We start from the raw sequence: 18,071 nt of genomic DNA on the forward strand, positions 1-18,071 counted from the left end.
GTGTGAAATATAATGTTCTCAGTGCCACTGTGCTCAACAAGGCAGCCCAAACGACGTAACAGGCAACGTGCTGTCTGCTTAGTGGCGTAACGTTAGTGGATGGGCACGCAGGACACGCACTGCGAAAGGCCCCGCAATAACCTCCCCTTGCTGGGTTGGGTCACTTCAAAAGACGATGATCTTGTATTGACGATAGCCAGAGATACTGTCAAAAACATAAATTGTTGGCAATATTAAGCTATTTGGCATTTCCAATTAATGTAGGCCTGTTGCATTCGTATTTTTATTAGGCCTATTATTTATTATTATTATTATTATTATTATTAGTAAGTTACTTTTATTATTAAATTAAAATTACAATTAATTTGCCCCACAATAATATTGACTGACGTGCTGCGAGGATAACAAAAGACGAGGCCATATATTTACTCCGCAATTAACATGTTTTTAAAAAAAAAAGGTATTTTAAAACAGGTCTATACAATGAATCATACACCTATGATTAAAATATTAACACTTCAGTCATCAATAAAAATCAATGAAATAAAAAGCTTTCAAAAACAACCTGTTTAACACAAAATATGTTTCTTCAAAAAAGAATTTTCACTATGTAATATTAGAAGTAGTTAGCTATATACCGTTATCAGCATATGTTGAAGTAGATTTGTCTCGCCGTCTCTGAGAGAATGTGCGGCGTCAGATGGCGAAAGCTCCGTCATTGCATTTTTACTTTCCCTTTCTGTATAGTGAATTGAATTGAGATTAAGACGTTCACCGGCGTAACTCTTGCGCAAAGTTTGCACGTTGCTTGTGTGTGATATCCATAGGCTCGCCTTCATGGTCTAAAACAGAAATATTTCCAACATTGTGACGTAACCAATTACCCCCGTACTGAACAAACCGAACCGTGAATTTTGTGAACTTTTACACCCCTAATATATATATATATATATATATATATATATATATATATATATATATATATATATATATATATATATATATATACAGTATATATGTGATGTTATTTTTTCTTATTTTCTTGTTATATTTTCATTGAAATACTTATCAGAATGATGCACTTTTTTTCTTCTTGTCTTCATTAACGTTGATAAAATCAAGAAACCTTTTATTACCAAATGTTTCTATGAATACATTTACTTGATTGATCACTGAGATCTTCTTAGCAAAGCAGTTGAAGGCAGGAAGTGATGCAAGCATAAAGAAGCTTTAGCTGGCCGTTAATGTTATCAGGCTGTCGTTTTCTTTGTAATTAGTTTGTAAAAGGCCACTCTGAAAGGGGAGAATACAAAGAAAGATGGCGGAAGAGAGCTGGAGATAGCAGAGGGGCATCAGTAGCGGACCGTTCCCAGGCTCAGCGGTCTCAGAAAGGTGCGGATTGCGTGCCTTTACCCTCAAACTATGAGGACTTGCAGCGAGCAGGGCTTTGCGATTGACAGCTCGGGTCTTGCTTCTAGATTGGATGACCTGGCTGATTAAAAATGCAGCATGTGGACGGTAGGGTCAGAGGAGCTGGAGCCTGCACGACTGGTGATAAAAGCAACCGTGGCGCCACTTCTTGGTCACTATCTCCACCTGTCCATCTGCCCAGCCTTTGGCAGCACTCGGGAAGGGGAGCATTACCCAGCCACTGCTGATGATACCCAGATGATGGGTAGATAACAAGGACACGTTGGCCCAGCGAAGCTCCTTCGGTCCAACTGAACGCGCTCAGGGAATCCTCAGCTTGCGACATTAGCTGTCGTTGAGCAGAGAGAGTGGCGGCTGTGTGTCTGAGAGCTCTCTAATGAATGAGCCCAGGTTTCTTAAGGAAAGGTGCGAGGGTTTCGTTCATAACTGCAGGAAGGTGCAGCCCATGACCCTTACAACTTAAATGCTGCTTTTATTTAGCATAATCTTTCATTGTATTTTTGGAACGCAGTGAGCAGAATACACCCAAACGCCTCTGGGATTGAATAGCTATCTTCCTAGTATACTAAATAGAAAATTTTATAAAATTTGTATGTTTACTTTTTTTAAAAGTGACAGAGTAGAAAAAAATAGCGATAGTAATAGCAGAAACATCTGATGCAAGGGTTTATAAGCCAAACCCGAGTCCACAATTCTTCTTGCAGCTTATTTAACTGAACATTTCAATGTATATAGAAAGTGGCCTTATACAGTATTCATTTTTAGCATGAAAAGTGACAGAGTAGAAAAAAATAGCGATAGTAATAGCAGAAACATCTGATGCAAGGGTTTATAAGCCAAACCCGAGTCCACAATTCTTCTTGCAGCTTATTTAACTGAACATTTTAATGTATATAGAAAGTGGCCTTATACAGTATTCATTTTTAGCATGGACTAACCATTAAAAAAATGCATTTAAATAAATAAACTGTTTCATTTTTATGTAAATATTTAGATTCACAAATTTACTACTATATAAATATGACTTTAAAAATATATAAATACGTATACGTTACTATAAAATATGTAAATAAATACCATTTTAAATATACAGATTTGATTGGTTTCAGAATAAATAATAAACTTAAAATGGATGAATTCATTAATTAATTGACTTTATTTATTTATTTATTTCGGGGGAATATGGGGAAAAATAACAGCAGTACCACAATTCTTCACACACCCTTGTTGATCATTTGATGTGCATTAAAAGTGGCCTTAGACATCATGCATTGAATTAAAGATAATTATGAATTAATTAATTTTTCAAAAAATGTATACATTACTAAATATCTCAATAATACACATTTACATATTCACATATTTTCTTTTTCACATATTCACTTTTTTTATATAATGGAAAAAAATACACAAACACTGTTTTTTGTATATTGTTTTTAGTAACATTTAGTATTAGGATACTGATTTATTTGTTTGTGTGTTAAATCAAGTCATTTAAAATGAGAAGTCTTAATTTTTTCGAGGTAGTGTGAGGGAAAATATCTACACTAAAAGCAACAACATTAACAAAACCCAGTCTGGCTTTTGTTTCCAGGTGTCAATGCGTACACCGTTATGCACCTGAACAAACATTATTTAACTGAAAGCTTGTTTGTACATGCTCTGTGTGTTGGTGGCCAAAGCAAATTTGTAACCAGGCTGTGACTGTGATACTGCGGGTTTATGCGGTCAGGGCCTGTTTCCTGTCCTTATACTGTTGCTCACACTCTAACTCACAACAGATAAACTGCTCTTAACAGTCCAGGAGCCCTCGACCTCTTAAGCCCGGCCATTATGAACCCACTGTATCCTGATCTACAGAGCCAGCTACTGTTCTTATGCTTCAATTATTTATTAGTCAACACTTATTGTCCCCCTGGGCTTTGGAAGGGGTGGAGGAGGAAGGCCAGAGCTTGATTGTGTTTAAGAGGTAACATGGTCTGGCTCTGTTCTGACCCATCAGAGGTCGGTAAGTCACTCTACGATTTATGTCCGCATAATGCAGCTTGCTGGGATAGCGGAGGCCGTGCTCTGGCAGCAGCTAGTGTTACTGTGATTGAGTGGGATGGATAGCGAGCAGATTTCCCCTTCGAGTGGAGGTGTCGGTGTATCTGTTACTCACACAGTAGTGACTGTGCCATGAACCTGGCAGGAACACCTCATCAAGTGTATCTGAACACCTGGTGTGTGAGCACTTATGTCTGCAAGACAGATAGAGAGAAGAAGAGGCAACAAGAGCGACGGGCTCCTTGTGTTCTCCAGATGAGGGCTTGACATCTTTATTATTCACTGCTGTATTATGTACATTGGTAACAAAGGCATGTGTTTGCCTGGAGGTGGGAAGGGAAACCACTGATTGTGCACATTAGTCTGAATACTTGGCGCCTGCTTAGCGAAGCCTCCAAGTGCTCCATCTGTCACTGCCCGTGCTGTCTCTGCTGCTGACAGCTCTGCACTCTTTCATCTGTTCTGCTGTTGCTCACATACCAAAACATACTGTGAACATTTTTGCTGGCTTTCCATAGCCCAAAAATGTTAATTACTAAGTGGGTGTTTTATTGATGCTTTTATGCAAAGTGATGTTACCTGCACTTCTTACAGAGTCATCATAATTTGCTGTTTACTCTTTATTGTTAGCAAGGTGACATTTATTTATTTATTTTTAGTACATAACTAATCTGAAATATATATTTTGGTACATAACTAATTTTTTTTCTGTCTCTTTGCAGTGGCTCCGCCTGGCAGCCCTGGCCCCATTACCCGACATGAGTCGTATGACAGTCTGGCATCCGATCACAGTGGCCAGGAGGACGAAGAATGGCTCTCACAGGTGAGTGTTAATGCATCAGTTAATGCAATTGTTGCTGGTATAAGTCATAAATAATTTCTTACCCCATTGTCAGCTGTGTTCACCCATCATGAATCTGGTCACATTTTTATCCTTTTTTCCCAACTTTTGTCATCCAAAATATTATGCATGATTGCCTGATTTATTAGAAAACATTTTTTTGTCTTATTTTAGTGTTATTTATATAATACTGTAGTATTTAGAATTAGCTTTTTTATTTTTACTTATTAATCATTTATCTTAAACTCATTGAGTTTTTTTGTTTGTTTTGGCAATTTTGTTATGTGATTTTGTAATTTTATTAGTTGTTTTTCACCTTTCATGTCTAATATTTATATTTTATTTTATTTCATCTTTATTTTAACAAACAGTTTTAATAGTTTTAACATAACAATAACTCTATCCATCCATCCATCCAAACATGTACATTGAGATCCAAAAGTCTAAGAACATAATAAAAATGGTTCTTGTTTGCCATTTAATATGCTTATTTTAAATTACAAAAGGTATTATCAGCATAACCATTTTAATCAAAAGTTGTAATCGATCGATTCAATATTTCCTAGTATTCTGCTTAATAACAACAACACTTGAGTGCAGAAGTAGTTAGAATATTAAATATTTCATAAATATTTATTTCACATCATGAAATATTTTAGTTTAAACTTTTCAAAATCTCACAACTTTTATTTCCCATTTTAAATTAGGTTCATAATCCCAGATTTACAATGTGGTCTGAGACTTTTGTAAGTTTTATGATCTAATACTCTGGGCTATGCAGATGCAGCATGCCCAGCATGTGTGTGGCAGTTTTTGTGTGGCCTGACCAGCCCCAGCCAAAGCTCTTAAACCTTAAGGTTGTTAATGCACCAGCGTTAGCGACAGCATACATCCCCCATCACATCCCGCCTGCCTAATGACACCATTAACACTTGCAGCGACAGCTATTGGCTAAACACAGCCTAAACCCTGTTGATGGCTCTATTTATCTGCTTTATATGCGATTGCAATTAGTTTGCTTGTCTGTTACGTGGCAACATAGCATAAAAAACACAGTTCTCTGTGAGTGCTATGGCAGCAGGCTGTGTGTAATAAGTGCTGTCAGTGTGAGGCGGCCGCAATATGGCGGGCTCAAGGCGAAGTGCGGAAGGGGGCAACATCTGGCCATGGCCCCCACGAAAGCAGAAAAAAGACAGCGCCGCGTCTGTTTCTCTCAGGGCTGTGTGGCACCATTGGTGTTACCTACAGAGAAAAAAACACACACATACCTCTGGCCTCATTTACACACATGTGACAGGAAGAGGACAGAAGAGTTGACCCCACGCCATGCTCTTTCAGAAAAGATGGAGAAATGAAGAGGAGAGAGGGATGCTGGCTGGATGGACGGTCGTCTTCTCCACTTCTCCCTCTCTCTTGCTTCATGATGTTAGTGTCTTTCTGTGCCATGTTAATGCGGTCCACTGGGGAGGAAGAGTGGCGTCTGTCTAACCTCCCTTCCCTTCCCCAGATTTGATACTGCTGGTCAAAAACAGACACTTGTCCACATGGTGTGTGTGTGTGTGTGTTTCTTTGTGCATATTTGAACTGTTGGTGTCACAACAACCCCAGTTTAAGAGTCCTTAAATATGGTATTATATAAAGTTTTTTTTTTTTTTTTGTTTAATGTTATTATAAATTTTATATGATATTAGTGCTGTCAAACGATTAATTGCATACAAAATAAAAGTTTTTGTTTGCATAATATTTGTGTGTTCTGTTATGTTATTATGTACTGTATATATAAATACACACACATACAGTATATATTTTGATAATATTTACATGTATTTACATGTCTATTTATATGAATGTAATTTATATTATAAATAAATATATTTAATATATGAACATAACATATTTTTCTGAAATATATACATCCATGTGTGTGCATTTATATATACATAATAAATATACACCGCACATATACATATATTATGTAAACAAAAACTTTTATTTTGGATGCGATTAATCGTTTGACAGCACTATATGATATTAGTTATGTGTTTCAGCTATTATAAAGTGTTTTTCAGTTAAGTTTCATGTATTAGATTTCGAAGATGTGCTAAGTGATGAAAACAAAATGGAACATCACTTTTTTTTAATCACTTAATTTTAATAGTCATATGAAATTTAGGAATAAAATAAAATTAAATATTTTAAGAAAAATTATTATTATTATTATTTTCTTTAAATGCTATATATACTGTACCTGTACATGGACCCCCAGTAATAATATAAAATAGTTAATAATTTTAATAATTAGTGCATATTTGAACTGTTGGTGTCACAACAACCCCAGTTTAAGATTTTGATAATATTTACATGTATTTACATGTCTATTTATATTAATGTAATTTATATTATAAATAAATATATTTAATATATGAACATAACATATTTTTCTGAAATATATACATGCATGTGTGTGCATTTATATATACATAATAAATATACACCGCACATATACATATATTATGTAAACAAAAACTTTTATTTTGGATGCGATTAATCGTTTGACAGCACTATATGATATTAGTTATGTGTTTCAGCTATTATAAAGTGTTTTTCAGTTAAGTTTCATGTATTAGATTTCGAAGATGTGCTAAGTGATGAAAACAAAATGGAACATCACTTTTTTTTAATCACTTAATTTTAATAGTCATTGTGTGTTCTGTTATGTTATTATGTACTGTATATATAAATACACACACATACAGTATATATTTTGATAATATTTACATGTATTTACATGTCTATTTATATGAATGTAATTTATATTATAAATAAATATATTTAATATATGAACATAACATATTTTTCTGAAATATATACATCCATGTGTGTGCATTTATATATACATAATAAATATACACCGCACATATACATATATTATGTAAACAAAAACTTTTATTTTGGATGCGATTAATCGTTTGACAGCACTATATGATATTAGTTATGTGTTTCAGCTATTATAAAGTGTTTTTCAGTTAAGTTTCATGTATTAGATTTCGAAGATGTGCTAAGTGATGAAAACAAAATGGAACATCACTTTTTTTTAATCACTTAATTTTAATAGTCATATGAAATTTAGGAATAAAATAAAATTAAATATTTTAAGAAAAATTATTATTATTATTATTTTCTTTAAATGCTATATATACTGTACCTGTACATGGACCCCCAGTAATAATATAAAATAGTTAATAATTTTAATAATTAAAAATGTGAAATAGATATAATATGAATATATATACTTTAGGAACATTTATTATTATTATTATTGTTATTATTATTATTATTATTTTTTAAATTTTCATATATGTCTACTTATTGAAAACATTTGTTCTAATAAGAAATGTTTCCGATTGCGAATTGTGATTGTTATAACTGTTGATGTTGTGCGAGTGGAGAAAAATAATAATACATTTTGATAAAATCCTGATGCATAGAATAAAGTCCTCTTTGATACTCCTGACTATTGTGCATTCAAAAATATATAACTTTGCTGAAGTTAAATTTGTTGCAAAAGCTGTTTAAGTGCTCATCTCTTTTGGCGTTATACTTTACAGGTGGAGATTGTGACCCACACAGGCCCTCACAGGAGACTCTGGATGGGCCCTCAGTTTCAGTTCAAGACCATCCATCCATCGGGTCAGACCACTGTTATCTCCTCCAGCTCCTCTGTACTGCAGTCACAGGGGCCCAGCGACACCCAGCAGCCTCTCCTTGATTTCGACACAGACGACCTGGACCTGCACAGCCTCAGGTGCCGACACTAAACACACAATGCTGCTCACATTACCAGCTGCCATCATCAACACCCAATTCACAATGTGACAGCATAGACTCATGTTACTAACCACAGAAATTCACTAAATACACATATTGACCAACTGTAGCCAGCACTTGCACTGTACGAACACTGCTATCTCTCTATCTATCATTCGTTTCATCATTTGTTCATCTGTCAATTTATCTGTCATCTGTCATTCTGTCTGTTGTTTTATCATTCTGGATGTCTCCCTGTCTGTCTCTGTTGTCTCTGTTCTATCATTTTATCTTTCTATAATTTCAAAATTTGGTGGCGTTTTTACAACAAATATTGAGAAATGTTTAATTAATATATAAATTCTGTATTAATCAGCATACCATGCCATTAAACAAGATTTATAGACCCTCTTAATTCACACTTCACATCGCTAACTGTCGTCACGCATGCTATTGTAGCTAATGCTAGTGTAATGTTCATTAATCTTCATTTGATCCTCTAACTCTAGCACATTATATTCTAATTCTATTTTATATCTATTTGTTTTCTTTTTCTTTTTTTAATTTAAAAAACACTTGACCCCTTAACACTTGCAGTCTATTCTATTTCTATTTTAACTACTTGTTTTCTTAAAAAAAGCCTATAACACTAGCATTGCCTATTCTTTTTATATTCTATATACTTGTTTTCTTTTTATTTGTTATAAAAAATGACCCTCTAACTCTAGCATTCTCTATTCTTTTTCTATTCTTTTGACTTGTTTTATTTTTATTTAAAAAAAGACCCACTAACACTAGCATTTCCTATTCATTTTCTATTTTATCTTCTTGTTTTTTAAAATTTATTATAATAAAAACCCTTGCTACATGTACTGCATTAGGCTAACTGAGACTTGTCACAGCACTTACATATTATTGCTCTTTTGTTGGTTTTGATTGCTTCTGTTATCCTCATTTGTACAGAAAGTCGCTTTGGATAAAAGTGAATGTAAATGTAATGTGTAGGAGTCTTAATTCACAATTTTTGGATATCTCTTGTCCTTGTGTTGCAGGATCCAGCCAGTGCGTTCAGAACCCGTTAGCATGCCTGGTTCCTCTCGCCTGGTGGCCGACCGTAGAGGCCAGTCGACAGTCATAGATACCGGCTCAGGTAAGACCGCTGGCTGCTCTTATGGTTTTTCCCACAGGATTACAAACAACAGTTATCAGTATGACGAATCTGCAAGAATCCTCTCTAGCTTGACTCCACTTTCTTTGCTGAGCATGTGAACACTTTAAACTTCATGGTATGTTACACAGAAACTGTTACAACCCGGCTGAAAAACTATCAGCAGTCTACATTTGGTAAATAGGCTTATTGTGACCTTTGCGTTAGATTAGATGGATGTTGTTTAAAGGGATTTTGATTTTCCATTCCTCCAGTTGTCATGTTAAGATAATCCAATCAACAAAAGCTTGTACTTTTAAAAGATTTCTCTCCATTTTGAGCCTCCATATATGTAGTTATACAGTCTAAACAAAACAAGAGAGAAAATCAATTTCAGGGAAGCAAAGTACACTGCTCTGTTTGCTCTTTTTCGGTCGCGAAGTGATATTTTGCTGTGTATGCTCACACATACATGTGTACGGCACAGTCTTTCATGTTTCATTGAAATCAAAGCACCGCATTTGCAATGCTCTGAAATGTGGTTTGTCAGTAGAAGGTAGGCCATGTTGACTGTTGTGATGGTTAGTGCTTGGCCTGTAGACACACATTAGCTGCATGGCACTGTCAGGAGTTTTCATCTTTGAGATTGCACTGACTCTCTGCGGTGTCTTCAGACATACCTGCTGTTCCTTTGCATCTAGTGACTTCCTGTCAAGAAAACTGTGTTGTCATCATCTCACGTCGCCCCTCCTTTAAACCTTCACCTCTAAAAGAAAGAAAGTAACCATCTTTATCACACAGCTCCCCTCCCTCTCTTTCTCTCTTCTCCGGCCCGTCTGGAAGAGAGCTGCCGGAGTCGTCTTTATGGGCCGATGCTTATCAGTCTGTGTGTGATTGCTCAGCTCTCAGGGCTTCAAGCAGTGTGGCGCCTCCTCTTATCAGTGCTCATCGCTTTGTCTTTGTGCCTTCAAAAGACCGCACAGCAGACGCACCTCCTCTACCGCGATGTCTCTCTCTAGTCTCTGTGATTTTAGTCTTGAAGGATCTGATGCTGTCCTGCAGTACAGTGTCTCTGTCTTGTTTTCTGTTTAGGCCCGGTTTAGACTGTCTCGCCCATTTGCCCAGTTTTATGTCTTCTTGCATTGAAGTGCATTCTGTTCCAATACCTAGTGAGCCTAAGTAGACACTAAGTAGGCATTTTTAAGGCAACTTAATTGCCCTAAAGCCAGCATTTATTTATATGGTTATTTCAGATGCCCAAGGCATCTGAATTTTTTTCCTCCAGAGCTTAACCTGTTGACTAAAATGTAGAATAAAATAAAATAATTAATATATAATATATTTACGTTTTATGTTTACATTTTATTATATTTTATTCTATATTGTATATATATATATATATATATATATATATATATATGAATAATAGAATGTATAACTAACTAGCTAAAGGGTGTTTTCTCCAGAACTTCATTTGTTGGCAAATTTGTAGAATAAAATAAAATAAAATGTATTAATAAAAATATTTGTATTTCATTTTTATTATTAGAACTTTAGTCTCGAATAAACAAAATTGTCAACATGTTTTTTTTATTTATAATTTTTACATCTTGCAACACAGCACATACAATGTGCATACAGTATGTACTTTTTTCTTTTTATAAGAAAAAAGTTATTTTTAGCATTTTAATTTAATTACAAATAAAATAATTATACAGTGGTGTGAAAAAGTGTTGGCCCCCTTCCTGATTTCTTATTTTTTTGCATGTTTGTCACACTTTAATGTTTCAGATCATCAAACTAATTTAAATATTAGTCAAAGATAACACAAGTAAACACAACATGCAGTTTTTAAATGAAGGTTTTTATTATTAAGGGAAAACAAAATCCAAAACTACATGGCCCTGTGTGAAGAAGTGTTTGCCCCCCTGTTAAAACTGTGGTTTATCACACCTGAGTTCAATTCCGCTAGCCACACCCAGGCCTGTGGTCAGTTTGGTGGTTTTCAATCATATAAATTGCATAAGCTAATTGTTTAACAAACAAGCCCAAGTATGCATGTACTGCATCCAATCAGTCATCACAACGTTAGCCTACTACACACACACACTGCAGAGACGTTGGTGCTGATGTAAATGTCGACAGCCACACTTATGACGAGGGCTCAGCAGACAGACGTTATGATTCATGAGTGACAAGTTTTTAGCATGATAAGTTATAACGTATCTGATTTTGAATGTAGTGACTGTATATTCAAGTAATCACAATGCCTAAATATAAGTTAAAGAGTTGGGAGAGTGACTCAACTCTCAAAACGTGAATTATTGTGGAGTGAGATGACACGAAGGCTCTATCACTGCAACTCCGAAATCAAAGCACATTTGAATTAATCAAAACCGAAACTAAATATGTTGGTTTATACGGTCCTGTCTTTTATCTTTTAAACGGTCCAGATTGATAAATCCTTTAAAACTGCTAGACATGATTAGTTTTGACAGTGCAAAGTTCTGTATTATGTTCTACAATATGAACTTAACAAGAGGCTTCCAGTTCTGTGTAAAATTATAGAGCGACACGAAGGTAAGCGCATTATTGTTTTTTTTGTTTTTTTAATAGTCAGATTATAATTCAGTATGTAGCCTATCAATGAATGACATCGTTTTGACTGTCATGGTGTGTGCATGAACGAGTGTGAAATACCTGCAACGTTGCTTTTTCCTATCACTTATATTGGGCACTTTTTGCATTTAAATTGGATTATTCTGACTGCTGACGTTGAAAATGATGCATTTCTTGATTGCTGTTTTGACAGTGTCTGCTTGAATATTTTATTCATGTTCGGTAGCCTAATTCCCTTTAATGTAGGCTATTTGCCCCGATACGATCCGTTTTATAAATTATTTTGTCAACATTATTTTGTTTAAAGGAGTTAAAAATGGCCCTTATCAACCTTGATTTACATATTCCATCACATTATTTTGACAGTTAAAGTTTTGGGAGGGTTTTTGTGAGCGTGAGCTTTTGGGCTGGAAATCGTCCATCCAATCTGGCAACACTGGTCGAGAGATTTCCTCAGTCTAGAATTTACCATTATGCATGTATTTTAGATGCCTAAAAGGGTCCTTTTTTCCCCTCCTCCAGAACACAAAATGAATTAAAATACAGTAAAATAAAATGAAAAAAAAAACAAATTATAAAATAATTTAAATTTTAAAAAAAGAAAAGAATTAATACCAAAAAAGAGAAAAATTTATGTATAAGTAAACGTTTTATCTCAGATGCCCAAAGAGCCCCCCCCCCGAACACAGAAGAAAATAGAGTAGAAAATAAATAAAATAATTAAATCAAGTAAAAAATAAAATAAATAAAATATAAAAAATAAATTTAAAAAACATTGTAAAATATTTTTTCTCAGATGCCTTTTTTCATAAAACACAGAAGAAAATAATAGAAAATTCTATATAATATTAAAATGATTAAATCAAGTTTATAAAAAAAGTATTTTTTTAAAGTATAAAGTATATATGGTGTATATGTGTGTATATATGTGTATATATATATATATATATAGAGAGAGAGAGAGAGAGAGAGAGAGAATTAAAAAATGCCAGATGCCCAAAGGTTCTTTCTTTTTTCAGTCCACAACTCAACAAATATGTAAAATATTTCCCACATGTTGCCACCTAAACAAACATAGCAGTAACTAAATGCATTTGGAGTTCACATTTCTGTGGTGTCAGGGTGCGATTGAAACATGTGGCATGTGATTTTAGTCACAAAAATAGAATTTTTTTTTCATTTATTAATTGTATTCAATTGTATAGTTAGTACCAAATATTTACTTGAATCTACATTAGTGCAGTCATGGCGGTGGTCAGTGCTGATTGCCGTTATCACATTGGGACTGTAAAATTCCTCTCACCGATACTTATCACCGGCAGAGTGTGTGCCATGTGTTTTATCTACTGCCCTCACACAGCCCTCATCTCAGGTGCAGAGAGTGTGTGTGTGTGTGTGTGTGAATGGCAAGACAAAGCCATCTCTGTGTTTTAGTGTGGTATAGTGCGCTCCTCTGTACTGGTTATGCCTTCAGGCCAGTGGGACAGGCCTGATCGCTCCCCTGGTTTCCTCTCCTAGCATGGCTGAGCGCTCAGAGACCGGGCACCTGGACTCTACCTGCGTCCAGCAGTAATGGATCCTCACCCGTGGTCTGTAATTACCTGGATGGGCATAAAGGTGGCTTGTTGTCAGAGATACTGCGCACATTCAAGACAGAAGGATCCTGACGCGCTCGAGGAGGAGCCTGTGCCACATGATCTCCCCGAACAATGAGAGGTGTTTTTGAGCCACCTATAGATCGGGGAGCCGTTCCCGTGACCCAGCGCTCTCCCTGCCGCCCTAGCCTGTCTCTTTCAATAGCGACTCGCCACCTGCCCCAGGCCCCCTCTCTGCCACACTCACTGACTCCATTCTTCTGCTCCTGACCTGGAAGTCCCCTCCACAATACAGAACCTGTTGCGGACGCCTGGCCAGATTGGCTGATCTGACTGTGAAAGATGCCATTCTTATCATCAACCTACTGTCTGAAAGTCAGAAGACCAACAGCCTTATCTCACACTGCCATCTCTTTCCCTCTTGTTTCTCTCCTTCTTTCTCTTTCTGCTTTTCCTTTTTTTTCTGTGTAAATTGCAATTTTTTTGTTTCAAGCTTTGTTGGCTTAACTGTGTTATATATGATAGTGCCACAGCATCAGTAAAAAACAACAGCAAAACAAGTGGCCAAAAGCAAGGTGCCAGTATCATTTTTCTTTTCTTTTCTTTTATGTATTTGTGTATTTTGTTGTATATAGAATAAGTGTTATTTATGAAATACAAACGTAAGACAATTATTATAGATTTTTTTATTAATAAAATAAAATGTAAAATAAAAGGCAATATACCATAAAATAACAATCGGATTTCACAGCAAATATTACTAAGATAAAATATCATGCTCTAGCAATATAAAAAAAAAAAAAAAGTATAATTGTGCAAATAATAATCGACAAAAATCGAAATATATTGCTTTGAGTTTACTATTTGGAATTTGTGCTGTATTATTTATTCAAAACAAAAGCCTTAAGGTGTGACATTAAATCCAGTTATTAATATGGCCATCTACTTCACTTTCCTACTAACCATGCAGCCGAGAAGGAAGGAGAAAGTCTCTGTCGCTCTCTTTTTAACTCTTTTTCCTTAAGATGAAGGTAAATCATTCAGCACTTTTTGGTGTCTGTGCAGCATTCTTGTCTTGCTGAAGTCCATTTTTGGCTGTGATGAGAGAACAAAATGATTTGAGCACATGGTGGATTATTTTAGTGGACAGTAAAATAAAACCGGTGAAGAGGGCAGTCTGAAAATACACTTTGCTATTTTTTGTGTTCTAGGTTTTTATGTGTCTGTGCATAATAGAGTTGTTTAGCCAGTAGTGTGTTAATATGATGGGTCAGTTAACAGCCATCCAGAACATAGCAACTTCATAGCAACATGATAAAGAACACTCAGAGCACCTCTATACAGTATGTGTGAACCGAGGGCAGCGTTGTGTGTGTGTGTGTGTATTATTATTTAGGAGTTTTTTTAATTTCATTAATTGGTTGTCATATCTTGACAATCATAATTGACCACTCCAGAATTTTTATATGTGTGCACCCCTACTTTGTCCGTCTTTGGCTGTTGTGTAGTGTCTTGATTCATTTGAGCATCCCACCACAAAAAAACATTTAAAAAAAAATACTGTAACAAAATGCAAAAATGTGTTTTATTCCCTATAACTGGCCCATAAGAAACATGTCTGATCAGGGTCAGGTGCACTCAAACCCAGGCAAATTATTCAGGGCTGCCTAAAAATTATTCGGATAGTTGTTCAGGCACCCAACCGACTAGTCAATTGAAAATCTAGTTTTGTACATCACTAGTAGATTGGCACATACTCGTCTCATGCTCTGGACTTTTAAATGTAAAAAAGGATATAAAGGTGGCATTTAAGTGCACTATATTCCAAATCTTTTGAAGCGATGTAGCAGTTTTGTCTCAAATATTTTGCTTTTTTACAAAAAATTGTGAATCAAATTTTTGTATTAATGTAAAACATTTCAATTAATTATTTGATTCAGTTCACAAAACCTGTCTGAATGATTTGTTCACAGATCGACTGTTCCACTTCATGAATGAAACTCAATGACTCAATGAATAACGAATATACGACTCAGAATAGAGTGACCAAATGATAAAAACGAATTCCAAATTCATTGTAACTGCTCTGGAAAGAGCAACCAGGACATTATACAGAATTTCTCCTAGAAAAAGAATCCATGTGAGTTTGAAACAACATGCAGATGAGTTTTTTTTTTCATCTTGGACTGAGCTAATTCTTTAATTTATCTTTCTGTCCTTTTTCATTTTGCATTTTTTTGTTTTCTCCATCTGTTCATTCTTTCTTGATCTCACTGAGCTGAGATGCACTGGTGTCATCAGCAGAGAGAGCGAGCGAGTGAGGCAGAAGTGCACACCTCGCACATTTGATTCACAATCTGTTTTGGCAGGCCAGGCAAGCAGGAGATACAAGTCCAGAGCATCATAAAGGTCTTGACAGTTTTCTTAGAGTGAGCTTTTTCTCTGTTCTTTTTGTTTTTCCTGTAATCTTAATTTAAGTAGATTTATGACATGCATGTATGTCAGTGTATGTTTGTGTAGCTACAGAAGGAAAGCGTGTGAGGTTTGCTGTCCAGTGCTGTGTACACTTCAGAAGACCCTGTGCCTCCCTCTCCCTCCCCTTGGGAATGTTATCAGTAGAACAGGAAGCACAAGTTATCACATTCTTGGTGCACACGGCTTCAGAAGAATCCATTAATTTGACGACAAGAGCACAGGACCAGATGTGAAAATCTCGCTTGATTTGAACTTTGCCCAGATCTTATCACAGTAATTTATACCTCATTGTCTCAGTCCAGGGCTGGAAAGCATCATTTCCAGATCATTTTAATGGATTTCTCTCCCCACTCCCTCTCCCCCTTGTTTCAGAGGCCTAGAGAATGTGGGTTTGTGTGAAATTATGAAAAATGCTTTCATTAGTATTCCTCTGGCTCGCCGAAACAGACCCGCACATGGACCGCTCTCCCTTCCGTGCGCCCCCGTGCGCAAAGCCATTCGTACAGACTCCAAAACGCGTCCCTCCTTAGGCCAAAGGGCTTGCTGCCAGGTACACCCATTATTGCAAACCGTCTCTGCACACAGGGACATACTCGCCGGGATTCAACCGGGGGCTCTTCAGAGTGATTGACATCCGGTGCGGTCAAACAAATGTGCTTCCCTCGTTAGAGCCACCGCTGTGCCTGTATTGAACCCATTCGGTTACATTTAACTCTGCCAGCCGTAACACGGTCACATGGGAGCGGAAATGTATTCAGGAGCACCGAACACGCAAAGCAGTCTCTCCCAGAAAAATGTGTTTTCAATAAACTCCCCAAACTGCTCGCATGTAAGCGGTGGTCAGGCGCACGGGATAATTTATTCTGCTCTGGATAGACTTGCCATATTAATTATAGCCCAGGCCAGAAAGCCTGGATGGCAGGTTGGAGTCACCTCGGTTATTTTTGGAAGCCTTGAGAAGGTACTGCACGCTTTCTTTTCACCTGACTTAAAGAAATAGCTTTGCAGTCAACACTCGGCCTGGAATGCCACTCCTATCCAAACAGTGCCTCGTTTGAACCATTTCGGTCCCGACAAAGCTCTCAGGCTGCATTAATGCAGGCCTACACAGTACTATAGTGGTCTCGAGTTGTTTCTTGCAGGCTCTGGAGAGTCATCCTGGTTTGGAACGAGGTCAGAGATGCACCTTAATCATATTAATTATAGCCCAGGCCAGAAAGCCTGGATGGCAGGTTGGAGTCACCTCGGTTATTTTTGGAAGCCTTGAGAAGGTACTGCACGCTTTCTTTTCACCTGACTGAAAGAAATAGCTTTGCAGTCAACACTCGGCCTGGAATGCCACTCCTATCCAAACAGTGCCTCGTTTGAACCATTTCGGTCCCGACAAAGCTCTCAGGCTGCATTAATGCAGGCCTACACAGTACTATAGTGGTCTCGAGTTGTTTCTTGCAGGCTCTGGAGAGTCATCCTGGTTTGGAACAAGGTCAGAGATGCACCTTAATTGTCATCAGCAGGAGGAAGATAAGTCCTGAACCCATAGGCGGAAAGTGTCTCTCTTTACGCTTCTGTCGCCTCAAACTAGGCTGAGTGCTAAGCGGAACATAATTCAGTAAATTAAACACAACCCTGAGCCCCTGAGCCAATCAGAAAAAGGAAACATTGAGGGACCATGAGCAAAAGATGCCAGAACTATTGTGAATCAAGCTACAAGTATGTGTAAATGATTTGGTTTCCATTTGTATCGGGAAATCGTCGACTCCAATGCGCCATCCTGCCCACAGTGTTCTCGGTTTTAGCTCGGTTTGTTCTTGTGCATCACAGATGGAGTTTGAGCGGTCTAGGCTGACTTGTACTGACCCCCGAGAAATATTTCCATCGAGGCTTTGTTGTGAATTCTAATAAACACAATGATTTGAATTAACCGGCAAGCGTTTTGAGTCATTTTAATAAATTAGCTCCACATGTTCCTCTCGTTTTTCCCCTTCCACCCCCATTCCATTCATGGAATCACCCATGTAGCACCAAAAACACTTGTTTTTCTCTTCGCCTACCAATGTAGGGATGAGTGTACAACACCCAGGAGAGAGATACTTTCTTCATTTAATTTTTG

General features: G+C 36.6%; 1 protein-coding gene across 1 annotated transcript in view; it reads left to right on the plus strand.

Annotated features, from left to right (window-relative positions):
* Positions 1-18,071, plus strand: part of bcas3 (BCAS3 microtubule associated cell migration factor) — a 232,294-nt gene that overhangs the window by 89,716 nt on the left and 124,507 nt on the right. The window contains exons 19-21 of the mRNA XM_016229261.1: positions 4,200-4,300; positions 7,927-8,123; positions 9,178-9,275. Coding sequence (XP_016084747.1) covers positions 4,200-4,300; positions 7,927-8,123; positions 9,178-9,275 — 396 coding nt within the window. The remainder of the gene's footprint in view (positions 1-4,199; positions 4,301-7,926; positions 8,124-9,177; positions 9,276-18,071) is intronic.

The sequence above is a fragment of the Sinocyclocheilus grahami genome, unplaced genomic scaffold (assembly GCF_001515645.1).
Source record: "Sinocyclocheilus grahami isolate Dianchi unplaced genomic scaffold, SAMN03320097.WGS_v1.1 scaffold350.1, whole genome shotgun sequence".
NCBI classification, from domain to species: Eukaryota; Metazoa; Chordata; class Actinopteri; order Cypriniformes; family Cyprinidae; genus Sinocyclocheilus; species Sinocyclocheilus grahami.